This window comes from Nomascus leucogenys, chromosome 1a, assembly GCF_006542625.1.
Source record: "Nomascus leucogenys isolate Asia chromosome 1a, Asia_NLE_v1, whole genome shotgun sequence".
In the NCBI taxonomy this organism is placed as follows: Eukaryota; Metazoa; Chordata; class Mammalia; order Primates; family Hylobatidae; genus Nomascus; species Nomascus leucogenys.
Window position 1 is genome coordinate 56,159,998 of NC_044381.1, and position 27,122 is coordinate 56,187,119.

At 41.6% G+C, this 27,122-nt stretch overlaps 1 protein-coding gene and 1 long non-coding RNA gene across 2 annotated transcripts in view; one reads left to right on the forward strand and one right to left on the reverse strand.

The window, feature by feature from the left end:
- Nucleotides 1-27,122, forward strand: part of GNA14 (G protein subunit alpha 14) — a 224,165-nt gene that overhangs the window by 106,469 nt on the left and 90,574 nt on the right. Inside the window, exon 2 of the mRNA XM_003267443.4 lies at nt 14,263-14,447. Within this exon, the coding sequence (XP_003267491.1) occupies nt 14,263-14,447 (185 nt within the window). The remainder of the gene's footprint in view (nt 1-14,262; nt 14,448-27,122) is intronic.
- The window catches only part of LOC105738457, a 76,717-nt gene continuing 66,348 nt past the window's right edge, over nt 16,754-27,122 (reverse strand). The window contains exons 3-5 of the long non-coding RNA XR_001114260.2: nt 25,474-25,575; nt 24,949-25,026; nt 16,754-17,017 (exon numbers count right to left, since the gene is read on the reverse strand). This is a non-coding gene — a long non-coding RNA (uncharacterized LOC105738457). The remainder of the gene's footprint in view (nt 17,018-24,948; nt 25,027-25,473; nt 25,576-27,122) is intronic.

Genomic DNA, 27,122 nt, shown 5'->3' on the forward strand with positions numbered 1-27,122 from the left:
TGGCTGCCCTTAACATTTTTTCCTTCATTTCAACTTTGGTGAATCTGACAATTATGTGTCTTGGAGTTGCTCTTCTTGAGGAGTATCTTTGTGGCATTCTCTGTATTTCTGAATGTGAATGTTGGCCTGCCTTGCTAGATTGGGGAAGTTCTCCTGGATAATATCCTGCAGAGTGTTTTCCAACTTGGTTCCATTCTCTCTGTCACTTTCAGGTACACCAATCAGATGTAGATTTGGTCTTTTCACATAGTCCCATATTTCTTGGAGGCTTTGTTCATTTCTTTTTATTCTTTTCTCTGTAAACTTCTCGCTTCATTTCATTCATTTCATCTTCCATCACTGATACCCTTTCTTCCAGTTGATCGCATCGGCTTCTGAGGCTTCTGCATTTGTCACATAGCCTTGGTTTTCAGCTCCATCAGATCCTTTAAGGACTTCTCTGCATTAGTTATTCTAGTTATCCATTTGTCTAATTTTTTTTTCAAAGTTTTTAACTTCTTTGCCATTGGTTTGAATTTCCTCCTGTAGCTCAGAGTAGTTTGATCATCTGAAGCCTTCTTCTCTCAACTTGTCATTGTCTGTCCAGCTTTGTTCTGTTGCTGGTGAGGAGCTGCGTTCCTATGGAGGAGGAGAGGCGCTCTGATTTTTAGAGTTTCCAGTTTTTCTGCTCTGTTTTTTCCCCATCTTTGTGGTTTTATCTACCTTTGGTGTTTGATGATGGTGACGTATAGATGGGTTTTTGGTGTGGATGTCCTTTCTGTTTGTTAGTTTTCCTTCTAACAGACAGGCCCCTCAGCTGCAGGTCTGTTGTAGTTTGCTAGAAGTCCACTCCAGACCCTTTTTGCCTGGGTATCAGCAGCGGTGGCTGCATAACAGTGGATATTGGTGAACCACAGATGCTGCTGCCTTATCGTTCCTCTGGAAGTTTTGTCTCAGAGGAGTACCCGACCATGTGAGGTGTCAGTCTACCCCTACTGGGGGGTGCCTCCCAGTTAGGCTACTCGGGGGTCAGGGACACACTTGAGGAGGCAGTCTGCCGGTTCTCAGATCTCCAGCTGCGTGCTGGGAGAACCACTACTCTCTTCAAAGCTGTCAGACAGGGACATTGAAGTCTGCAGAGGTTACGGCTGTCTTTTTGTTTGTCTGTGCCCTGGCCCCAGAGGTGGAGCCTACAGAGGCAGGCAGGCCTCCTTGAGCTGTGGTGGGCTCCATCCAGTTTGAGTTTCCCAGCCGCTTTGTTTACCTAATCAAACAGCTAACTTGGCAATGGCAATCGCCCCTCTCCCAGGCTTGTTGCTGCCTTGCAGTTTGATCTCAGACTGCTGTGCTAGCAATAAGCGAGACTCTGTGGGCTTAGGACCCTCCGAGCCAGGTGCGGGATATAATCTCCTGGTGTGCCATTTTTTAAGCCCGTCGGAAAAGTGCAGTATTAGGGTGGGAGTGACCTGATTTTCCGGGTGCCATCTGTCACCGCTTTCTTTGACTAGGAAAGGGAATTCCCTGACCCCTTGTGCTTCCTGGGTGAGGCGATGCCTCACCCTGCTTCAGCTCGCACATGGTGCGCTGCACCCACTGTCCTGCACCTACTGTCTGGCACTCCCTAGTGAGACGAACCTGGTACTTCAGTTGGAAATGCAGAAATCACCCGTCTTCTGAGTTGCTTACGCTAGGAGCTGTAGACCGGAGCTGTTCCTATTTGGCCATCTTGGCTCCTTCCGCAGAATTGCATTTGAACTTTTAAATGCACTTATGGGAAGGCGGCAAGATGACCAAGTAGATTCAGCTAGTACACACCTCTTCCATGGAGAGAAGCCAAAATAGCAAGTAGATATTCACACTTTAAATACATTGTGGAAGAGAGAACACTGGCATTCAACAGAAAAGTGATGGGAAGCACCAAAAGCAAAGAAGGAGAGGGAAGCAAGGTAGCCTGCTTGGCCAGGATTGGCTGGGAGCTGGAAGAAGCTCCAAAACATGGGGAAAAAGTAAATAAGTGACCCCCTCAGGGTTCCACATTCCTGCAAGGGATTTCTACCAGTGAGAGGCCCTTAACCCTTGCAGGCCTTGAGACTCGCATAGAGAGCTACCTAGAGGTTGTGCAGTGGCATTGCTCCAAAGGGCGCTCATGCTTAGTCCCACAGGCTCTTGAGACCCAAGCAGCTACAATATGGCACCATTCTGAGAGCTCAACTGGCAAAGGACTGCATTCCCTGGAGCTGATGCCACTGCACAGTGCAAAGCCTTTGTGACATTTGGGACAACATACATAAAGCAACCAAAATTTAAATTTATCAGTGTCCTCAAGGGTAGAGAGAGAATGAAAGTGTTAGAAAACGTATTTAATGAAATAATGAAAACTTTCCACGTTTAGAAAAGACTTAGACATCCAGATACAGGGGGCTCAAAGATGCTCAAACAGATACAATGCAAAAAGGTCTTCTCCACAGCATATTATAGTCAAACTGTCTAAAGTTAATGACAATGAGAGGATTCTAACAACAGCACAAGAAAAGTTTATAGTCACCTATAAAGGAACCCCTATCTGACTAACAGAAGACTTCTCATTAGAAACCTTACAGGCCAGAAGAGAATGGGATGGCATGTGAAAAGTACTGAATGAAAAAAGACTGCACCCAAGGATACTATATCCAGCAAAATTACTCTTCATAAATAAAGAAAAAATAAAGTATTTCTCAGACAAGCAAATGCTGAGAGAGTTTATGACCACTAGACTGGCCCTACAAGAAAGGCACAAAGAAGTCCTAAACCTGGAAGTGAAGTGAAAGGACAATATTTACCACCATGAAAACACATGAGAATATAAAACCCATTGGTTAACCAAACACACAAATGAGGAAGAGAAAGGACTCAGGTGATACTACTACATAAAATTACCAAACCACAATGACAAACAAGAGAAAAAGAAATGAACAAAGGAACCAGAAAACAACTAACTATATGACAAAAACAAACCTTCACATATCAATAGTAACCTTGAATATAAACGGATTAAATTATCCACTTAAAAGATGTAAATTGGATGAATGAATAAAGGAACATGATCTAACTATATGCTGCCTACAAGAAACCCACTTTACTTGCAAAGATACACATACACTCACAATAAAGGGATAGGAAAAGATATTACATGCAAACAGAAACCAAAAGCAAGCAGGAATAACTATACTTATGTCAGATAAAACAGACTTCAAAAGACAAAAAATGTCAGTGTGTAATAATAAAAGGATCAATCCAGCAAGAGGAAATAACAACTTTAAATATATATGTTCCCAAAACTGGAGCACTCAGATTCATAAGCAAATATTACTATATCTAAAGAGAGAGATAGACTCCAGTACAATAATAGTAGGGGACTTCACCACTCCACTCTCGTCATTAGACAGACCATGAAGACAGAAAATCAACAAAGAAACATTGGATTTAATCTGGACTTTGGACCAAATTGACCAAACAGACATTTAGAAGAACATTTTATCCAGCAACTATAGAATATACATTCTTCTTATCAGCACATGGAACATTCTTTATAATAGACCATGTTTTAGGCCACAAAACAAGTCTCAACACATTTTAAAAAATCAAAATTATACTGTTATTTTCTCAGACCACAATGGAATAAAACTAGGAATCAATACCAAGAGGAACTTTGGAAACTATAACAATACATGGAAATTAAACAACATACTATTGAATCATTATTTGGTCAATGAAGAAATTAAGATGGAAATTTAAAACATTTTTGAAACAAATGAAAATGGAAACACAATCTACCAAAACCTGTGGGATACAGAGAAGAGAGTGTTCAGAGGGAAGTTTATAGCAATAAATGTCTACATCAACAACAAATAGCCTAATGATGCACCCCGAAGAACTAAAATACAAGAACAAACCAAACCCAACATTAGAAAAAGGAAAGAAATAATAAAGATCAGAGAAAAACTAAATAGAGACTAAAAAAAGGTACAAAAGATCAATGAAATGAAAAGGTGGTTATTTGAAAGATAAACAAAATTGATAAATCACTAGCTAGACTAACCAAGAAAAGAGAAAACCCAAATAAACATAATCAGAAATGAAAAAGACATTACAACAAATACTACAGAAGTGCAAAAGATCATCAGAGATTATTAGGAACAACTATACACTGATAAGCTGAAAACCTAGAGGAAATGGATAAATTCCTGTAAATATACAACCAACCAACCAAGCTTGAATCAGGAAGAAATAGAAAACCTAAACCAGTCAATTACAACTACTGGGATTGAATCAGTAATAAAAATGTCTCCCAACAAAGAAAAAGCAGGACCAAATGGATTCACAGCCAAATTCTACCAAATGTATAATGAAGAACTAATACAAATCTTCCTGAAACTATTCCAAAAGATTGAAGAGAAGGTAACTCTCCCTAACTCATTCTACAAGGTCAGCATTACCCTGATACCAAAACCAGGCAAGACACAACAGAAAAAGAAAATAACAGGCAAATATCCCTGATGAACATAGATGCAAAAAATCTTTGACTAAATACTAGCAAACCAAATCCAACAGCACATCATGAACATAATGCACCATGACCAACTAGAATTTATACCAGGGATACAAGAATGGTCCAACATATGCAAATCAATAAATCTGATATATCACATCAATAGAATGAAGGACAAAAACTATGTTATTACCTCAATAAATGGCGAAAGAGCATTTGACAAAATTCAACATACCTTCATGATAAAAACTCAACAAACTAGAAATAGAAGGAACATATCTTGAAATAATAAAGGCCATCTATGAAAACCTCACAGCTAACATCATACTGAACTGGGACAAGGTGAAGCTCTTTCTTCTAAGGTATGGAACAAGACAAGGATGCCCACTTTCACCACTCCTATTCAACATAGTACTGGAAGTCCTAGCCAGAGCAGTCAGGCAAAAGAAAGAAATCAAAGGCATCCAAATTGGAAAAGAGGAAGTCAAATTGTACCTCTTTGCTGGTGATATAAACTTATTTTTTCCTGAGTGTGCCTGAAGGAGACACATTTTATTAGACATTTTAAATGTTATAATCTATAAACAAGATATGATCTCCTATCTAGAAAAACCTCAAGACCACCAAAATAAACTCCTAGATTTGATAAATACCATAAAGTTACAGGACACAAAATCAACATACAAAAATTAGTACCATTTCTATACACCAGTTGTGAACCAGCTGAAAAAGAAATCAAGAAAGCAATGCTATTTACAATAGCTACAAAGAAATAAAATACCTAGGAATAAATTTAATCAATGAGGTGAAAGATCTCTGCAAAGAAAACTACAAAATGCGACTGAAATAAATTGAAAAGGAAACAAATGGAATTAGACATCCATGCTCATGGATCGGAAGAATTAACATAATTAAAATGATCATATTTCCAAAAGTAATCCACAGGTTTAATGCAATCTTTATCAGAATAACAACATCATATTTCACGGCATGAGAAAAAAAAATCCTGAGTTTCATGTGGAAGCAAAAAGGAGCCTGAATAGCCAAAGCAAAGCAATCCTGAGCAAAAAGAACAGGTTGGAAGCGATGCCTCACACCTGTAATCCCAACATGTTTGGAGGCCAAGGCGGGAGGATCACTTGAGGCCAGGATTTCAAGACCACCCTGAACAACACAGTGAAATGCTGTCTCTGTAAACAAAATTTTAAAAATTAGCTGGGTGTGGTGGCACACACCTCTAGTCCCAGCTACTTGGAAGACTGAGACAGGAGGATCACTTGAGCCCAGGAATTTGTGGCTGCAGTAAGCTAAGATTGTACCTCTGCACTCTGGCCTGGGCAACAGAATGAGGCCCTGTCTCTAAAAAAAAAAAAAAAATAAGCTTCTGTACAGCAAAGGAAACAGTCAACAGAGTGAATAAAACAACTTGTTGAATGGGAGAAAATATTTGCAAACTATTAATCAACAAGGGATTAATATCCAGAATACATAAGGAACTCAAATAACTCAACAATTTAAAAAAAATCAAATAATGCCATTAAAAAGTGGGCTAAGAATATGCATATGAATGTTTTTAAAAGAAGACATACAAATGGCCAACAGGTATGTGAAAAAATGTTCAACATCACTGATTGTCAGGAAATGCAAATGAAAACCATAATGAGATACCACCATTCCCTAGTTAGAATGGCTACTACTAAAAAGACAAAAAATGACATGGTGGCAAGGATGCAGAGAAAAGGGAACTCATACACTGTTGGTGGGAATGTAAGCTAATGCAACCACTATGGAAAACAGTATGGAGAATTCTCCAACAACCCAAAATAGATTACCATACAGTTCAGCAATCCTACTACTAGGTATTTATCCAAAGAAAAAAGAAATCTGTATATCACAGGAATACCTGCGCTTGCATGTTTATCACAGCCCTATTCACAATAGCAAAGATAAGGAATCAACCTAAGTGTCCACTGATGGTCAGATGGATAAAGAAAGTGTGGTATATATACATAGTGGGATACCATTCAGCCATAGAAAAAGAATGAAATCATGTCATTTGCAGCAACATGGATGGAAATGGAGGTCATTATATTAAGTGGGATAAGCCAGGCACAGCAAGACAGATACTGCATCTTCTCACTGGTAGGTGGGAGATAAAACACTTGGTCTTGTGGAGCCGAGAATAGAATAATAAATACCAAAGGCCAGGAAGAGGGTGTGGGTGGGAGGGAAGGATGAAGGGAGGTTGACTAGTGGATACAAGCATACAGTTAGATAGAAGAAATAAGCTCAATATTTGATAGCAAAGTAGAGTGACCATAATTAGCAACAGTGTATTGTATACTCAAAGTAGCTAGAAGAGAGGATTTGAAATGTTATTGACACATAGACATGATAAATACTCAAGGTGATGGATACCCCAGATACCCTGGCTTGATTTTATGCATGTAACAGATATTCATAGGTACCCCATAAATATGTAAAATACTTTGTATCCGTAAAAAAGATGCATGCAGATGTAAAAAAAAATGCACATATGGCAAATAGGAGAAATATATTATTTTTGATATCTTAAATTAGAAAAATAATTATTCAGAAATTCTCTGTGATTAAAACTTGTTAACATGACCCATTGACTTTGTCTGATATAAGAGGTACTCACAAATCAAGTTAGGACTTAAAAATTCTTTCTTTATCAAAATGAGACCCAAAGATGATAGAAAGTAGCAGGAAGTATTTGGAATTTCTGCTTTTCTTGGCTAGGCAATAAAGATGGTTTTGCAGATTAAATAATCAAAAGACTAATAAGACAGGGCACGGTGTCTTACACCTGTAATCCAGCACTTTGGGAGGTCAAGGTGGGCAGATACCTTGAGACCAGGAGTTCGAGACCAGCCTGGCCAACATGGTGAAACCCCGTCTATACTAAAAATACAAAAATTAGCCAGGTGTGATGGTGCATGCCTGTAATCCCAGCTGCTCGGGAGGCTGAGGCAGAAGAATTGCTTGAACCTGGGAGGTGAAGGTTGCAGTGAACCAAGATCGCGTGACTGCACTCCAGCCTGCACGACAGAGCGAGTCTCTCTCTCTCTCTCTCTCTCTCACACACACACACACAAAAAAAAACCTAACAAAAGTAATACAACATATTTTGAATTCTGCTCCATTGTTCTGCTGTTGTTGTTTTTTAATCTTAAACTGTGTATTGAGCCTCATCACTTAGTTTCTTTCAGCTCTCCTTTTTTATTTTGAAAGCCTCATATTAACCTCTTTTGTTGAGACAGCAGCCATGAACCCTGTCTCCAATTGTTTACCGTTCTCTGTTGCCTGGAATTATTGCTACTTCTCCTTTTATGGTGAAAAATAGCACCTCCTCTATTTGCAAGAACAGAAGCTGGGAGAGTGACCTGGCTGTGATGGTGATGTAGGGGCTGGACAGAAAACTGGCAGGAGTAACTTGAAGAAGTGAATCTTATCGGCACTTTAAAAATGTTTTCCCCTGGAAATTGAAAAACAGAGCTCCAGAGGGGATATTTTACTCATGCAGAAATAAAATTGGAACTTGCTTGGAAAAAAAAAACAACAAACATCAACTAAACTGAATGTAATGCAATAGCTTGAGCATTCCAGTCCCAGGCATATTCTATTGGCACAGGTTCCCCTTTGAAGGGCCCCAGAGAAGTGTTTCCCAACCAGCCTGTGGACCAGGTGCATCCAAACCCCTGGAATACTGGTGAAAAATGTATATTTTCAAATCTGTCAGAATTATTAGACCTGACAAGAGGCCCAAGAATCTGTATTTTTAATGAGCATCCCTCTCCCTCATTGGATGCTGTCCTGCACTTAGGTGGGGAGTCATTTGGAATTTCTCCCAGCATTAGCTGATTCTCTCATAAATCAATATATTTTTTGTTTTTGTTTTTTTCCTGGACGGAGTCTCGCATGTCGCCCAGGCTGGAGTGCAGTGGTGCAATATTGGCTCACTGCAAGCTGCGCCTCCCGAGTTTACGCCATTCTCCTGCCTCAGCCTCCCGAGTAGCTGGGACTACAGGGGCCCACCACCACGCCTGGCTAATTTTTTGTATTTTTAGTAGAGACAGGGTTTCACCTCGTTGTTGCTTTTCAAAACAGAAGCCATCCTGACTGTCTACAGCCAATAAACACCCATTCATGAATATTTTATTAGGCTCTTACTCTGTGCTCTTTTAGGCTCCAAAGATACCAGGAAACAAGAAAAAAAAAGATCCCTGTCCTTAGCCAACCTGCTGGTCACATCCATTATGCGCATATCTGTCTTCCGCCTGTTGGGCACATAGATGATTTAGACAGCATGAGCAACATCCAGAACTGTGTCCTTATTCTTGTTCTGACTTCTTTTGTTCTATTTACGTTGTCTCATGCAAAACTGAGCTAAAAGCAGTGGCTTCTCACGATGGTTTCAGAACACATCACAGACAACTGGGAGATGGTGCTTCCTATCTAGGAAGCTTTATCAGCCTGCTTTGGCTCTCTGGGAGGCAGTCTTTCTGAATTTTATGTAAACATTAGAACAATTGGCTTTCTGTTTTGATGTCCTTGGACTATCACTTGGGAAAAATTTATGTTGCTTTGGCCTCTGTTTCCTCTTGGCTCCTAAAGGCCTTTTGTACGTATATGAGTTTCAATCCTTGGTTATTTTGTATTGGGATGAGGTTCATGGGTAGAATTTCAGGAGACTCTAGAGTGAAGAGTGGGGGAATCTCGTTTAAGGATGAAAAGTAAACGGGTAAATTTCACCTAAGAAATGATAATTCATATGTATTATTTTCCAAAATGTGGTTCCCAGATCACTGGTGATAGACAGGATGTTTTTATTTGAAATATTGCTGAAGTCATTTATTTTGTTATATTTAGTTTGATCATGGCAAATAATACTGGTCTTTTACTTGTGACAGATTTCCTTTCTTTACAAGTTTATTGAAATAATAAAGCTAAATATTAAATAATCACACAGGTGACATATGGGTATGAGAAAAATCACAAGGTTGATACACAGATAATTGAGGTTTGGGAAACGCTAGTTGAGTGGAAGGCCAGGAGCAACTGTCTTGTAGGAAAACTCCCAACCTGCAAGGTCAAAGGCTGACAGCTCTCACCCACAGTAAGCAGGAAGCTGGTAGAGGTGAGCTTTAACTTAAAATAGAAAAGAAATTATCTGTATGTGCCAACTAGCAAGGTCTCTATGTTCAATTTAACCAGTAATTGAGTGTCTGCCCTGGAAAAGGAAATGTCTTAAGTTTAGGGGGAGATGGGAGGCAGAGGATCCAAGGCAAAGCTGTATAGCAGAGACTTGAGAGATTATGGGACCCTTAGACCAGGAGCAGTTTTATCCCCTGCTGAGAGGTCAGAAAGGATCAACGCAGAGAAAGTCTTCTAGTGAATCTATTACTGGCCAGGGTTTGCCTTCCCCAGAAGTTTGCCGCTGATTTTATGACAAAGGACAGTTGCAGTTGGATGATGGTGAGCAACTATCTCAAATATATCAGGCACCAGGCCAGGCATGGTGGCTCACGCCTGTAATCCTTGCACTTTGGGAGGCCGAGGCAGGAGGATGGCCTGAGCTCAGGAGTTTGAGACGCAGCCTGGGCAACATGGCGAAACCCTGTCTCTACTAAAAATACAAAAATTAGCCAGGTGTGGTGGCACACGCCTGTAATCCCAGCTACTGGGGAGGCTGAGGCAGGGGAATTGCTTGAACCCAGAGGCAGAGGTTGCATGCAGTGAGCTGAGATCACGTCACTGCACTCCAGTGTGAGCAACAGAGCAAGACTCTGTCTCCAAAATATATATATATGGCAGGATCTTGATGATGCTGAAAGTTTAAAAGTACTTATTACCATTGTTGGATTTTATTTTCAAATATGGAAACAGAGAAAAACTGAATGGAGAAGAGCCATTTCCCCTAATTATATTTGAAACAGAGTCTAGAGACGGAATTGTAATTTTATTCTTTCTTTTACTCTGTGATTTTATGGATTGGGTCCAGGATTGCAAGCCTTCTGGGCTGTGACCCCTCCACCCCAGCCCCATTACATCTAAGTGAATCCCTTTGGAACCAGACACCAAAATTCACCTTTCAGTTGAAAGACCTCCCACTCCTTGTAAACCAAAAAGCTACTGCCAGGGTGAGGGTTCCTGTTCTCTTCACTGTGTGTAGCTGTTCCGGCTTCAGAGGACCCTCCACCCGCACATGCATTTTGTGGGGGCGCAGGTGAGAAATTCCTCGCAAAGAGATAAACAACGAGGCAGAGTGGACCCATGCTACTGAAACAAACCACATATTCTAATAGGTAGGTAGGATGTAGAATCTAAGTCACCCAGTCCTCCAATCACCAATAATTTTCACTCTAAAAATCATACCCTTTGAATTTTTCTTTTGCTTTTTGTGAATAAATGAACAGTCATATACTTGTTTAGAACAAGTGAGGAAACTCAACTGAGATCCTTAGCTTGAGTTTAACTGGTCCCTGTGGTCCTGGTCACCACTGTCATTATAGACAGAATGATGCCATCATCTACCTTCCCCTGCATTCACCTGCTGCTGGGACCATCTTATTTACAGCAGATCTCTGCAGGCTAAAACGTAAAGTTCCAAGGATTGAAATCTCTGTACCAGGTGAAGACTGCACGTAAGCCGACAGGAGCGATGGATGAGACCACGTACTTGGGGGAAATAAGCAGTGTAAAACCAGCTCATAACTAGGGGTAACACCCCATAACTAGGGGTGCTATCCTGAGACGTGCATACACCAACATAAACCTGCATTTGGACCCAGGCCACAACACTTCCAAACTGAGTGACCTTGGACAACCAATTTAATCTTTCTGATTTTCCATTTCCCTTCTGGAAAAAAAAAATACACTAGCTGGGTGATGCTGAGGCTTAAGTGAGAGTGGAGGACCCCCTCACGATGAGTCTCTGCTCTCTCAACCTCAGCCCTCGGTGCCATGTGTCTTTCAGTCTCTCTTCTTTGCCTTTATCCTGCCCTTTTTTTGCCCCACATTTGGTTTTTTAATTCTTTAAACAACCACAATTTAAAACTAAAGAATATTTTAAAATATGGGTATTTATTGAATACATCTATATCTTCTCTTGTATGAACCCTTAAAATCACTTTTAACATTTACTTTTTGAAATACTCCATGTCTGAAAGCAGAAATTGATGGCTTTTAAAACATGTTTGTGTGTTTGGGGCTGATGGTGGGGTTAGCTTTAACTATTAATAACATTGTAAGTGAATGGGTCTTATTAGCAAAAATATTCTCTTAGTGTAGATTTTGGGGCATGTCTTGAGTGATTTTTCTGGCTTCAGGACCAAAACCACAGCCTGTCTTGAGGTGATTACATAATATCTGCATTCACATCAGCTTCACAGCATGTAAATGTAGCCATATTGATGTTTGCTTGGGGTAATCTAGCACTGGATTGGAGCTCAGCTCTGCCGGGTGGAATAGAAGATGTGGCGGTATCATAGTCACATGCAGGGACTCCAAGATGCTGCAGGAGTAGAGAGCTAATCTGGCTTGGGACTTTGAACCAAGCTTGGACAGTATAAGGTCTTTCTAAAGGTCCTCACTTCTCATATAGGGTTTGTGCAGCCAAGAGTCATTACGAAATGGTGGCTCCCAGGGGCACGTGGTCTCATCACAGTTTATCCTTGTTCAGTTCATGTCTCGTTTTTCTGAGGTTGTCCATGATATAAGACCTATGGAGGAAACCTGCTGACTTCTCATGTTTGTTCCATTCATTCTTTCATTGATCATTTCTTTGAGTGCTTTCTATAAAGCAGGCACATTGTTCATGGTACCCAAATGTGTGAATCTCGGGCCCTGCCTTTACTGGATGAAAGGTATGGTGAGGGATATGTTTGCAAGCAAGCATTTAGGCGATGTGCTGCTTCTGAATATCCAAGGCACTGTGAGGACCTAAAGCAGGCAGGACTAACTATTGGTGGCACGCAGGGGAAGGAAATCCTTTCTAGGATACGTGATGTCTGTGGTGAACGTTGAAAGCCAAGGCCTTGATACCTGACTTCCAGCCCCACTTCTGCATCTGTACCCAACCTTGGCTTGTCCCCTGACTAATTGCCAGTTTTCTGGTCTCTGAGGTGGGAGGACAATGTCTACCTATCCTGTCTCTGGAGGCTGAAACAAGGCCCGTGAGACTGCGTGTGAGGACACTCCCCCATCTGGGGGCTCTCCCTTGTGCCCCAGCAGCCTGAGCCTGCAAGACAGTGGGTTGGCTGTGGTTTGAGGTTCAGTGTGTTACTGTGAACTTTGGGTTTGTCCCCTTTAGATCAGACCAAGACATTCTTCTCTAATAATCGAGTTTGTCATTGTAGTTCAATTCTGAGTAAATCCCAGTTCTTTCTCTTGCCAACTGTGAGCTTGCAGAGATTATTTAACCAATTAGAATCTTAGGTTTCTTGTAAAATGAAGATGATAATTGTATTCGTCTGTTTTCACATTGCTATGAAGAAATGCCTGAGACTGGGTAATTTATAAAGAAAAGAGGTTGAATTGGCTCACGGTTCCACAAGCTGTACAGGAAGCATGATGCTGACATCTGCTCAGCTTCTGGGGAGGCCTGAGGAAACTTTCAATCATGATGGAAGGTAAAGGGAGAGCAGGCACTTCATGTGGCCAGAGCAGGAGCAAGAGAGAGTGAGGGGGAAGGGTGCCATACACTTTTAAACAACCAGATCTTGCAAGAACTCTCATGAGAACAGCACCAAGGTGAGGGTGCTAAACCATTCATGAGAAACCACCCCATGATCCAATCACCTCCCACCAGGCCCCACTTCCAACACTGGGGATTACAATTCAACATGAGATTTGGGTAGGGACACAGGTCTGAACTGTATCAGCAATAGCATATACTTCATCAAGCGGTTGTGAGAAGCCATGAATAGGACACATCATGTTCCAAACATGGTAAAGGGGTGTCATATGATAAATTATCTTTATCAAAGATAATATTAGCAAATATTTTAATTCTATTGTCTAAATTGCTATCACTTATACTGCAACTTTTACTACCTTTTCAAGCAAACTCTCAATCTAATATCAATGTACAGTTTTGATGTCATTTTTCACATATGTTCTATCTGGACCTCTAATGCACATTTAAGAACAATAGGGATGGCTTCATACCGTAGCAGGTTCCTTGGCTGCCACATGCAAGTGTTGTGAGTTTCGAGGACCTCCTGAACTGCATGTTGAGACATGAAAAGAAGCAAGCACATAGACATTTGGCACCGCTGGGAAATGGTGCTTTCTTGTGCAGGAATGAAGAATATTTGTGTATCTGAATGGAAGGAGTTGACTGATTCATGAGCCTTTTTCTCTCCTCCAAGTGTTCCTATGGCTCAAACCCTCCCTGCACCCTGATACAGCCCTATCACTGCCACTGCCATCTTCGCAGTGACAAAGCTTTCAAATGCTCAGGTCTTTCAGACATGGTTACCTGTTTTTCAAGGACTTAGGGCAAGGATGTGGGGAAGCATTTCCCTGGACTGAGGATGGCACTTGCCTGAGGCTTGGGCTGGCACTGCTCTGTAGCCTAAAACTGCATAACCATTTGGCAGCCCCTTCCAAATCCAACCCATCAACCTATTAATTGGGATGTGGATTAATACTGCCGGGAGGTCCTCTGTTTCCCCGTGTGTTCCTTTGGAAGTCTGCTGACAGCGTTTTCCACTTGTTTTGTCTTATAGGAACTGGTGAAAGTGGGAAAAGCACCTTTATCAAACAGATGAGAATTATCCATGGGTCTGGTTACAGCGATGAAGACAGAAAGGGGTTCACGAAGCTGGTTTACCAAAACATATTCACTGCCATGCAAGCCATGATCAGAGCGATGGACACGCTAAGGATACAGTATGTGTGTGAGCTGAACAAGGTAACGTGCTTAGGGAGTGCTTGCCCTATTTGTGGATGTGTGCCTGCCCACTCTGGTTAGCACAAAGATTCCCTCAGTGCTTTGGTCAGATGCCAGAAGAAGCTCTTGTTCCCTGGGGTGTGGGGATCATTGAGAGGAGTTTGAGGAATTTAGTTAGCCCCCGGTCTTCTTTCTGCAGGACTTCTCTCATGGTGGTAGTGTGAGGCTACCCAGTGTGCAGGGATTCCAAAGTTTGGGCTGTTATTTAGGTTGCTTATTTCCGGCGCTGAGAAAAGGAAGTCATACATTTTCTCTTTCCGCTAAGAGACCCAGTTAATTTCTTCATTGGAGCGACGGGGACATTGGGTTTACAGTGGCCAGTGTTTCAAGAATTCCCAGTCTCAGGAAATGTTTTCACTAATTGCTGCAGACTACTCAGAGAAATCAGTGGGTTTTGTTTGTTTGTTCTGGGAGTTCATCCTTCTTGGGAACTAAGTGACAGCTCATGAGCACAATGCTAATGGCCCAGCCAGCAATGTGCTCCCATAAAGTGCTGGTGTCAAGCTGCCATTTGCTTTCCCCTCACCAACAGTTACTTAAAATACAAATCTGCTGAAAACCAGAGGAAAATAATGAGGCAGGAAGGAGAGAGGCGGAGGAAAATAAAATCTTATATGGTATATTGGAATGCAAATCCAGAGGAGAATAATACTGTGTCTGAGTTCATTAAGCAACTAGATTAGAAATAAGAGTTTATTTGAAATAATTGATAGCAAATTACAACACGACATGATGATAAAGAGAAAAATTCTGTGTCAGTTGGGTCTCTCTTGGATCTGTGAAGAAGGAATTTAGCTAGTAAAATGCCAGAATTGCATGGGCTTTAGTATGGACCCCTAAGGACAACTTTATTATGAACTTGTGGCACCTATACTCATATATATATGATTAAAAAAAGTTTTAAAGCAATCGATTTAAATTTTTATGGGATTTCATAGGAAAACACAGTAGGCACCAAATTTTAGACTTGCCTTTACCTCATCTCTACAATCTATGTCTTTACCATCATTTCCTTGCAGTCCTGAAGAAATGAAGGAACACATCTTGCCTACAATTTCACCCTGCAACAGAGTCATGCTACAAATTGTGTGGGGTGGGCTGGGCACGGTGGTTCACGCCTGTAATCCCAGCACTTTGGGAGGCCAAGGCAGGTGGATCACCTGAGGTCAGGAGTTCGAGACCAGCCTGGCCAACATAGTGAAACCCCATCTCTACTAAAATTACAAAACATTAGCTGGGTGTGGTGGCAGGCACCTGTAATCCCACCTACTAGGGAGGCTGAGGCAGGAGAATCACTTGAACCTGGGAGGTGGAGGTTGCTGTGAGCCAAGATGGCGCCATTGCACTCCAGCCTGGGCAACAAGAGCGAAACTCCGTCTCAAAAAACAAAACAAAACAAAAAAATTGTGTGGGATGAATTAGCCTACAGCAAGGGTATCCAATCTTTTGGCTTCCCTGGGCCACATTGGAAGAATTGTTTTGAGCCACACATAAAACACACTAACGCTAACAATAGCTGATTAGCTTAAAAAAAATTGCAAAAAAATCTCATTCTGTTTTAAGAAAGTTTACGAATTAGCATTGGGCTGCATTTAAAACTGTCCTGGGCTGCATTGTGGCCCACGAGCCATGGGTTGGACAAGCTTGGCCTATGGTATATCTGGTGTGAAGTAAGGTGAGAGGCGCACACTGAGCCACTAGGAGATTCTAGAAGTGACTGAGATGATTCCTTTATACATTGCTGTATCTTTTTGAAAAGGTACAGTTCTTTTTTTTACTTACCCTTTCTAATGTACTCTAAAAATTGGGCTTTCTGTGGAGATTTAAGATGACTTCAGTGAAGAGGCAGGAATGTTCTTGGGGGTGATTTCAGTTCATCTGTTTTTCCCCTGTTGTAAAATGCATTTTGTTTGCCAGTCATGGTGAGGTGACTGGGCGAAGCTTGGAATTCAAGGATGGGTTTGTAAACAGACCCACTGGGGAGAAAAGGCTCCTGTGTAAGCCACTCCTGCTTATGTCGGCAGCAGCGTTTGTAAAACCTAATCAGCTTAGTTATCAAAGCTTCTAGTTTTTGCTTTTGTTTTGTTTTTCCTCATGAGCTTCTAGAGTACTCAGTTTATATCTTAAACAAAATGGTTTTATGTGTTTTGACATCTACTACTGTCTCCTTTTCTCTTGACTTTAATTATTTTGTCTAGGCCATCTCCGTTTGCCCCTAATCTGTGTTAGTTTCCTAGGGCTGTTATAACAAAGTACTTAAGATTGGATGGCTTAAGACAGAAGTGAATTGTTTTCACAGTTCTGCATGCTAAAGGGCCAAAACCAAGGTTGATTGGTTCTAACTGGAGGCTCTGAGAGAATCTGTTGCCGGCTTCTTCCCCAGCTTCTGGTGGGGGCTGGAAATCCTTGCCGTCCATTTGTTTTTAGAGGCTTGCCTCCAGCCTCTGCTTCTGCCTTCACCTGGCATTCTCCCTCACGTCTGTGTGTCCACGGCACTGTCCTCTCTGGGGCTATGTCCAGATTTCCCTTTTCTTATAAGGACACCAGTCGCTGGATTAGGGTCCACCCTAATCCAGTATGACCTTATCTTATCTTGCTTGCATCTACAGAGACCCACTTTCCAAATAAGGTTACACTCTGAAGTTTTGGGTCAGCATGAGCTTCGAGTGAACACAATTCAACCCCTCTGGCTCCCCAAGATTCATGTCCACCTCATGTGCAACATAACATCCACTCCATCCCGACATCCCTGAAAGTCAACCCATTCTAGCATCAACTCTAAGACCCAATTCTAATCCAAATATCAACTCAAAAAGTCCCAAATCAGGCCGGGCACAGTGGGTTGTGCCTGTAGTCCCAGCATTTTGGGAGGCCGAGGCAGGCGGCCATCTCTTGAGCCCAGGGTTTTGAGATCAGCCGGGGCAACATGGTGAAACCCCATCTCTAAAAAAAAAATACAAAAACTAGCCAAGTGTGATGGTGCATGCTTCTAATCCCAGCTACTCGGGAGGCTGAGGTGGGAAGATCCATTGAGCCTGCGAGGCGGAGGTTGCAGTGAGCTGAGATGGTGCCTCTGTACTCCAGCCTGGGGACAGAGTGAAACTTTTTTTTTTTTTTTTAAGTCCCAAATCTCATTGTCTAAATTAGGTATGGATGAGATTCTGGGTACAAACCACCCCGGGGCAGGATTCTTCTCCATTCATGACTGTGAAACTAGGTAGGATACAAGTCAATTGTACCTCCCATCTGCTCCTCATTTGCCATGTCTGGCTCAAGTATCTCAATTCCTGTTGCATAAACTTTCTCAAACAGACACCTGGGATGAACTGAACGCTAAAATGGCTTAAGGAGAGGCAGAAGGTGGAATGGAAAGAACACTGGATTGGCTCTAAAAAATCTGGGCGTTGCTCATGGTTCCACTGTGGGTCTAGGGCTGGGGTCTGCAAACTTTTCTGTAAAGGGCCAGGGAGTCAATATTTGTGGGCTATATGGTCTCTATTGGAACTACCCAGTTCTGCTGTTGTAGTGCAGAAAGCAGACATAGGCAATATCTAATAAGTAAACGAATAAGTGTGGCTCAGTTATAAACTCTATGTACAGAATGTATAATAAGAATAGTAAGTTAAGAATACAGTTGAGAATAGGAAGAACGATTTTTGACTCATGGGCCATGCAAAAAATCCACAGTCCATGAGTGGATTTAATCAATGGGCTGTACTTTGCTGACCCTGGTCCTGGGGAAGCCGTACCATCTCTGTTTTTCCATTTTCTTATCTGTTAAATGAGACATTCTCTGTCTACTTCATAAGCCAATATGAGCAAAAGGAAGTGATTTACAAATTAAATGACCCTCGAGAAACACAAGGTTATTACTGGGGCAGGTTCAAAAATCAGAAATAAGCTCATTTTCTTTTTATTACTTGTTTAGGTCATTTTCATCAATTTCTTCTTTATCATTTTCCGGTGGCTATTATTTCTAATAATTTTTTCTCAGGGCTAGTCTTGATTCTAAACATGAAACTGTAACAAAGTACCATGCTTAGGTCATAAAATGATAAAATGATTAGTGGTTCAGTCATATTCAGTGATAGTTTAGGAGGCATGCTATATGTTATCTTCTTTACAAAGTATCGTATAACTTGAAACAATTGATTAGTTATGGCAGGGATGAATAAAACTTTAGCTTTTATTTTCACAGTGGTGCAGTCTTCTCATTACTTATTGCTGAGTATTTATTTCTCTATTATCTGCTATTTTTTCTGTCTGTTTCTGTTTCTTTCAGAGCTGGGAACATTTTCTTATGTATGTAGAAGATAATTTAAAGTGGTTTTAGAGGGTTTTATTTTAAATATTAGTGAGATTATTGCTCAGCTAGGCTGTTGAAAGTCTTTGCCTATTACTTGACAGGCCACTTATTAAAGGAAATTTATCAGAAATTTAGTTCCGCATTTGTTTTTTAACTAACATGTTTTTTCAATTAAGATATAGCCTTGAAGATTTTTTTCTTATACCTTGTCTGCTTATTTTATTAAAAAAGAAATGATTCATATGTATTTGCTCACTCTGTTGATAAACCTTAATTTTTATGAATGTCTCTCAAGAGTGTTTTATGGGAGCAATTCGAATTTATGACTTCTTGAATAAATATTACAAAGGCATTTGCTCAGTGGCAGGGTTCCTAAGTCTGAGTTAGCTCATAACTCATGTTTACTTGTGATGATTTCACAGAAGCCAGAAAAGCATCATAATTTTTGCTGTTTGCAGTCTCTTGAATTTGGGAAATTCTCATTCTAGGCCTGTCCTACAGTGAAGGAAAAAACTGTGAATCCCTAAAAGGTTCTGCAGAATCTGCTTGCATGATGTAGATACAGAATTTCCCAAGGGCAAAGGTCAGCCCTATCTGACATCTCAAAAACGCGTTAGTTCCATATTCAGTAATCTCGAGAAGAAAAGAAGGCCTACAGGCTCTTCACAGCTGACCCTAGCTCCTTCGCTGCCCTTCTGCTCTGCTTATAGGAGCACTAAACTACACTGGGGTCATGTCATATTTGCACGGGACTTAAATTTAATTGTAAGGGCAATCATGACAGGAACCAAAACAAATTTTTTGAAGAAGAGTTAATAGTTGATATGGTTTGGATCTGTGTCTCTGCCCAAATCTTGTGTTGAATTGTAATCTCCAGTGTTGGAGGTGGGGCCTGTTGGGAGGTGATTGATCAGGAGGGTGATTTCTCATGTATGGTTTAGCACCATCCCCTTGGTGCTGTCCTCATGACAGTCAGTGAGTTCTCATGAAATCTGGTTGTTTGAAAGTGTGTGACATCCCCGCCCTCCCCTGCCTTGTTCCTGCTCCAGCCATGTGATGTGCCTGCTCCCCCTTCCCTTCCGCCATGATTGTAAGTTTCCTGAGGCCTCCCCAGAAGCCGAGCAGATGCCAGCACCCTGCTTCCTGTACAGCCTCCAGAACCACGAGCCAATTAAACCTATTTTCTTTATAAATTGCCCAGTGTCAGTTATTTCTGTTTAGCAATGCAAGAATGGACAAATACAATAATTAAACAGTAAGGGGAGTATTTTGCCTGCCATTCCACTCCAAGTATCTAATTTAGAAGGCAATGTTTCTAGAAGTATGAGGACTGGATTTGTCTTCAGAAAGCATTTTACTCTTCCATTAGAAGCTTTTGCTGCATTCAAAATCCAGTTGAGACTATGGACTTGAGCCATCCAGTCAACCACCACTCTTAAAAGGTTGAATGTTTTTATTTGAATTGACTCACAAGGCCTCTGCTAATTTTGTTTGAAGTTTCTGCAGGTCCCACATTTGGGTAAGTGGATGCCGTTATCACTCAGTCCCTTGGAGTTCCTCCTCTTCCTGCTGTTGGGTTTATCAGGCACTAGAACATCCCAAACAATGATTCTCAATCTTGGCTGCACATTGGAATCTCCTGTGGGGCTGTTACGCCAGTGCCAAAATTCTGCTTTCCTGTCAACCTCTCCATAGCAGGGAGGGAGATTTCTGGTAATCTTTTCCATGGAATGACCTAATTAATCTCCATCCAAAGGTAAATGGTGCAGGCAGTATCGGCAACGTGTGCTGTGTTCAGACAGACTGGGCTGCCTTGGTTAGATTAGCCTTGACAGTATCTCCAGGTGACAAACACAACAAATGCTGTTTGTTTCCTCTGAGTCTTTCAGGGACAGAGCACAGCCTCATACCCAGAGCTCCAGCTCTGAGATGCAGATGGGGGCAGAGGAAGAAGCTTCAGCGCATTCTCTCAAGGTCATATCAATGGCGCCTTCTTGCCTTCCTTCTCCTACTGTTGCTACCTAGAAAATGTAATTTCCTTTTGATGGATAAGACAATCAGAGATGCAGATTGTGTTAATAACAGGTTGAAGGTGTAGGTTTTGTTTATAATAAAAATACCATATGGGCCACGCCTGTAATCCCAGCACTTTGGGGGGCTGAGGCAGGAAGATCTCCTGAGGTCAGGAATTTGAGACCAGCCTGGCCAACATGGTGAAGCCCTGTCTCTACTAAAAATATATATAAAACTTAGCCAGGCGTGGTAGCGCATGCCTGTAGTCCCAGCTACTCTGGAGGCTGAGGCAGGAGAATCACTTGAATCTGGGAGATAGAGGTTGCAGTGAGCCGAGATTGCATCATTGCACCCCAGCCTGGGTGACAGAGCGAGACTCCATCTCAAAAAAATATATATACCATGTGATTTTGCTTGTGAGTAAATAAAGACATTATATTAGGAAATTAAATAGTTTGTATGTTTACTAATCATTAATACATATTTTGATTTACTGAGATAATTCATTAAGTATAAAACATAAGCATCGAACATCTAACTTCACATTTAAGCAATCAAGTGTGGTATTTTGGGGGTGGGATCATAGTAGAGTATATTTCTAACACCAGAAAGCCCTTCGATAAAAGGTCACATTTATGCTTAAATAACTCCTCCAGCTTCACTTTCCAATCTCAGAAAGTGGAAGGCTGAATTTCCAGGAGAATTTCTTAAAGATGTGTGTGAGGAAATCAGGCAGAGTTCAGTGAAAATGGTTAATTTCTGTCACTTTTTTATTGGAGAGTTTCTCGGAGCTGGGAGTATTTTAAGAGCCTCTTATGTCCTACTTTTTAAAACATCTGTTTAAGTACATTTTTCTATCCCACTTCCTCAACCAATTTGAAAAATTCAGATTCTGCATGAACCTTTGGGAACACAGAGGCCGATGTTCCAACTTTGGCCGTAGCCCAGGGTTGCTGGTTCTCTGGCGAATGTTAAACTCAGGCCCTGCTTCCCACATCCTGGTGGGTGTTAAAAATCGCATGGTCCATTTTTCTCCTTACCAGGTACTCTGTTGAGCTCTACCTGTTGTCACAACAACAAAAACAACAAATTATCCACCAAAATTAGGCAGCAGCTTTTCCATTTATCCCAATGGTTTTCTGATTAATCAATGTTTACTTTAGTGTGAAAACTGCTGTAATCAGAGCTTGAAATATAAGAGTTTGGAAAATGGGAAAGAATAAGATGGGAAAGAAACTGAACTTTCTTCTTGATTGCCATCACAATTAAAGCACCCACCACCCTTTAAGCCTGAACAGGGACATGAGGAAGTTTGGGAGCCAGTGATGAGTAATAACATTGATTTGACCATTGAAATGTTAATAAATTCTTCCCCTACCTCAAAACTGAGTATGAACCTACCAAATCCAAAGAAATGCTTTTACAACCTGATGAGAAAGGGAGATCCTGCAAAGTTGCAAACAATCCAGAAACTAGTGAGGCCGTCATTCTATGTGAACACTTATGCATCCATCCAACCTATGTGAAATATTTTTCTGAGTCTTTTAAATTGCAAGCACAGGAGTCTGAGGCAGGAGAATCTCTTGAACCCGGGAGGCGGAGGTTGCAGTAAGCCAAGATGTCGCCATTGCACTCCAGCCTGGGCAACAGAGCAAGACTTCATCTCAAATAAATAAATAAATAAATAAGTAAGTATTCAACTTTATATTGCTATCCTAAAATATAAAGGGGAACATGTGAAACACTCTCATAATTCACGTCTTCTGTGAATGTTAGAATCATTATCAGTGATGCTAGGAACATGCTCGTTAGACCTTCAGAATTTGGTTTCCCACAGCAGAGCTGTGCCCCAGTTCTCTGGCAGTAAAAAGGCGACAGAGGTGTGTCTGTGCTGTTCTTCTTTCGGAATTGCTTTTTCTGAACATCCAGTTACTTCACTGATCAATGAATACCTCAAACATGTACCAAGAGGTAAATTCCCCATTTGGGGTTGTTTTGGAGTCCTGCCAAGGGATTCAGGTGTTCATCTGGTATTAGTGAATTTAGGGGCTGATTTGCTTATTAACTGATTAATAAGCTCTGCAACAGTATCCTAGGCAAAATATTCTAGAAAGCATCCCCTCTGTATTAAAAGTTCAAAAAAAAAATAAATTTAAGGGGTAAAAATGCAGTTTTATTGCATGGCTATGTTGTGTAGTGGTGTAGTCTGGGCTTTTATTTTTTTATTTTTACCTTTCTGAGATGGAATCTCACTCTGTCGCCCAGGCTGGAGCGTAGTGGTGCCATCTCAGCTCACTAGAACGTCCGCCTCCAGGTTCAAGTGATTCTCCTGCCTCAGTCTCCTGAGTAGCTGGGATTACAGGCGTATACCACCAAGCTTGGCTAATTTTTGTATTTTTAGTAGAGACAGGGTTTCGCCACGTTGGCCAGGCTGGTCTTGAACTCCTGACATCAGGTGATCCACCCGCCTCGGCCTCCCAAAGTGCTGGGACTACAGGTGTGAGTTACCATGCCTGGTCTGGGCTTTTAGTGTAACTGTCACTAAGTAGTGTACATTGTACCCATTAAGTAATTTCTCCTCCCTCGCCACCTCCCACCCTTCCTAGTCTCCAGTGTCTATTATTTCATACTCTGTGTCCATGTGTACACTTTATTTAGCTCCCACTTATAAGTGAGAACATGAATTATTTAACTTTGTTTAAAAGCTTTTTTTAAAAAAAAAATGGTGGTAGGGAAGGGGACATGTGTTTTAAACGGAATACATTAACTAATCCGATACAAACAAATTGTTAAAAGGTTTTTGGCTTTGGTTTTGTTTTAATTTTTTTTTTCTTCTTTTGAGACTGAGTCTTGCTGTGTCACCCAGGCTGGAGTGTAGTGGCGCAATCTCAGCTCACTGCAACCTCCGCCTCCCAGGTTCGAGTGATTCTACTGCCTCAGCCTCCTGAATAGCTGGGAATACAGGCACCCACCACCACACCCAGCTAATTTTTGTATTTTTAGTAGAGATGGGGGTTTCACCATGTTGGCCAGGCTGCTCTCGAACTTCTGACCTCAGGTGATCCACCCGCCTCGGCCTCCCAAAGTGTTGAGATTACAGGTGTGAGCCACCTCGCCTGGCCTCTGTTTTTGTTTTATCAGTAAACCTGCCTTTAGAGTGAAAAGCATATTCATTAGAAGCTAAGACAGTTTGCTTTTATAACTGATGCTTATTTTTGGCAGCTAAAATGTTTTCAGGGAGCTTTGTGACATTGTATCTTGTGTACTTGACCTTGATTTCTGACACCAAAGCCCTGTCAGGTTTAATTTAAGATGATCTAAAACTGATGTAAAATATCTTTCACATTTAACTGTGTATTTTCCCTAAATCAAATTTTAAAATAATGGCACTTTCTCTTTTTAAAAAAATGGCATCTGTAATTAGAAGTAAAGATATGGGCTGGTTTGTGTAACTTGGCCATTTATATGACCTGGTTAGGAAGTTATTTGCCTCTGTGTGTGGGTATACAATTCATTAAAGATAAGAAGATGACTGATTTTTCTAAATTTTCTTAAAACACCACTAGTGTTCTAATCATTTGCATAGTTAAGTTGTGGTTGATTGTAAAAAGGTTGATGATAACAGGAATAACTGTATTATTTTGAGTGCCTCTCAGTTAGCTGCCTTCCTTTTATCCTGAAGGCAGTAGAAGTGGTTGAAAGACGGCATGTGGGAAACCATTATGACTGACCAGTGGCAGCCCCTAGTTCTCCCCAAGGCTCTGAACTCCCAATCCCAACCGCTGTATCTCTGCTTTGTGTTGATCTAGAATGTCTTCCCAGGTAAGCTGTGTAGAGACTTGCCTTTGCTTTGGGGTTTTATCATCATGATGGTCATTATTTGGATTCACTGATGTGTGGAGCCCTCCACAATGTTAATAATTACTCCAAATAAGAAAGTCTTCCTTCTGAAGGTCAAGTAAGCTCTTGGTATACTAGAAAGGGACAACAGCTGGCCTGAAGTGAAATTCCTGCCCTGTCATTTTTATCCTCAGCAGTTTTGGGTGGCTCCCCAAAACTCTCAGTGTTTTTATTCCCTTCTTCCATTGAGGGCTATGTTGGCTCCTGGTGATATTACAAAATTTAAACGTGTGAGTAACCTACCTTCAGAAGTGAAAAATCACATTCTGCTGTGTCCTGAATAGGCTACCTTTTTCACCAAAGCTTGTTTTATTGGGCTTCCTAGTTAATAAGACACTGCATTAAGTACAATGTTATACATAATATGTCAATATAAGCTGTTTTACTTCATATAATACAAGAGTTCTTTTCAGACATATTAAAAAAGGACGAGGATATGGCCAGGCATGGTGGCTCACACTTGTAATCCTAATGCTTTGGGAGGCTGAGGCAGGTGGATTGCTTGAGCCCACGAGTTCAAGACCAGCCTGGGCAGCATGGCAATATCCTGTTTCTACAAAAAATATAAAAATTATCCGAATGTGGTGTGCATCTGTAGTCCCAGCTACTCAAGAGGCTGAGATAGGAGAATCACCTGAGCCTGGGGAGGTCGAGGTTGCAGTGAGCCATGATTACACAACTGCACTCCGGCCTGGGTGACAGAGTGATACCCTGTCTCAAAAAAAAAAAAAAAAAAAATACCAGGATAAGCACCAGAAATACACATACACAGACTTACAGTGAAGAACCTGTGTTCTCCAATATGTGTGGCTTACAGGTGCATCCTCACCCTCTTCCTGCTGATGATACCTCTTCTTTGGCTCTTTATACCTATTTTTGAAACAATGAATTAATGGATGGCCCCTTGCTCCCTATTTTTGAATGAATGAATGAGTGGCCCCTTCCTGCAGACATGGGCATCCACATCTCCTGCACTCCTACACATCTCCACACCATAAGAACAAGCACCTGTGGACAGGAAAGTCCTCACAGAGAGCTCAGGTCGAAGGGCAGGAAGATGAAGAATTCCCATATATTTTCCAGGTTGCTTGATTTCTGTTAAATTTGGCGATGAGAGGGTTAAAGGGTTGGAAGAAGATTTTCCCTAACCAACGTGCCATTTCTGTGATTTCTCCACTCTCTCACTAGCAGAGAAAGGTCCAGACTGCACCAGACACTTGGCTGGCTCTGGCTGTTCACACATCTGAGTCCACCCAACAGTGGGCTCTGTGTTAAGGGAAATCAAGAGCCTGTTCTTTTTAACCATGATCCTCACTTTCCCATCTTTAAGAGACAGGTTGTCATTACTGTTGTGAGAGATGTTTTGATTTTATATATTTGGCCAGAGATTACTCTTGTCACTGTCCACAAAGGTGTAACTTGATGTCCTTCCTAACCCCCATGCCAGGTCAAGACCTGTGTTACATTCCCCTGCCCCCTACCACCCCCCACCCCAAATGGAGTGCAATGGTGCCATCTCAGCTCACTGCAAACTCCACCTCCTAGATTCAAGTGATTCTCCCACCTCAGCTTCCCGAGTAGCCAGGACTACAGGCGCACACCACCACACCCGTCTAATTTTTGTATTTTTAGTAGAGGTATGGTTTCACCATGTTGGCCAGGCCGGTCTCGAGCTCCTGGCCTCAAGTGATCAGCTGCCTTGGCCTCCCAAAGTGCTGGGATTACAGGCATGATTCACCTTGCCCGGCTGACCTGTGTTACTTCGATTATGAACACCCATCTATGACAGTTTTGCTTCTCTGCCTCCAAGTGAGTGGTATCTCTGCCACTAGAGGTTGATATGAATGGCTGATAATGCCAAATAATAATTTTCACCTAGGAAACTTAGACAAGGAGACCTAACCCATAGCAATAGCAAACGTTTCATAAATATTTGTTATACGAATGAAATGAATAGCACAAGCTAAGAGTGCTTTCTAAAGATTGGGCCCAAGAGGAGATAAAATGGGCAACTAGTCTGGTATTACAGAGCTTCAAGGATTTAATGATCCATTGCCTTGAGGAGGAGATCCTTGAGTAAAGGTTTCCTGGAGACCTCTAAGTCTTCAGTGACTCTCTCTGCTTGCAGGTCATGTACCACCTGCCCCTGTTAGTGCCCATTTCTCCCCATAGTGTGAAACTCTGTTACATGGCTGCCTCTTCCAGCTCTGTTTTTTTTTTTTTTGAGACAGGGTCTTGCTGTGTTGCCTGGGCATAGCTCACTGCAGCCTTGACCTCCTAGGCTTAAGCAATCCTCCCACTTCAGCCTCCTAACTGGGACTACAGGTGCGCACCACAATGCCTGGCTAATTTTTTATTTTTTTGTAAAGATAGGGTCTCACTATGTTGCCTAGGCTGGTCTTGAACTCCTAGACACA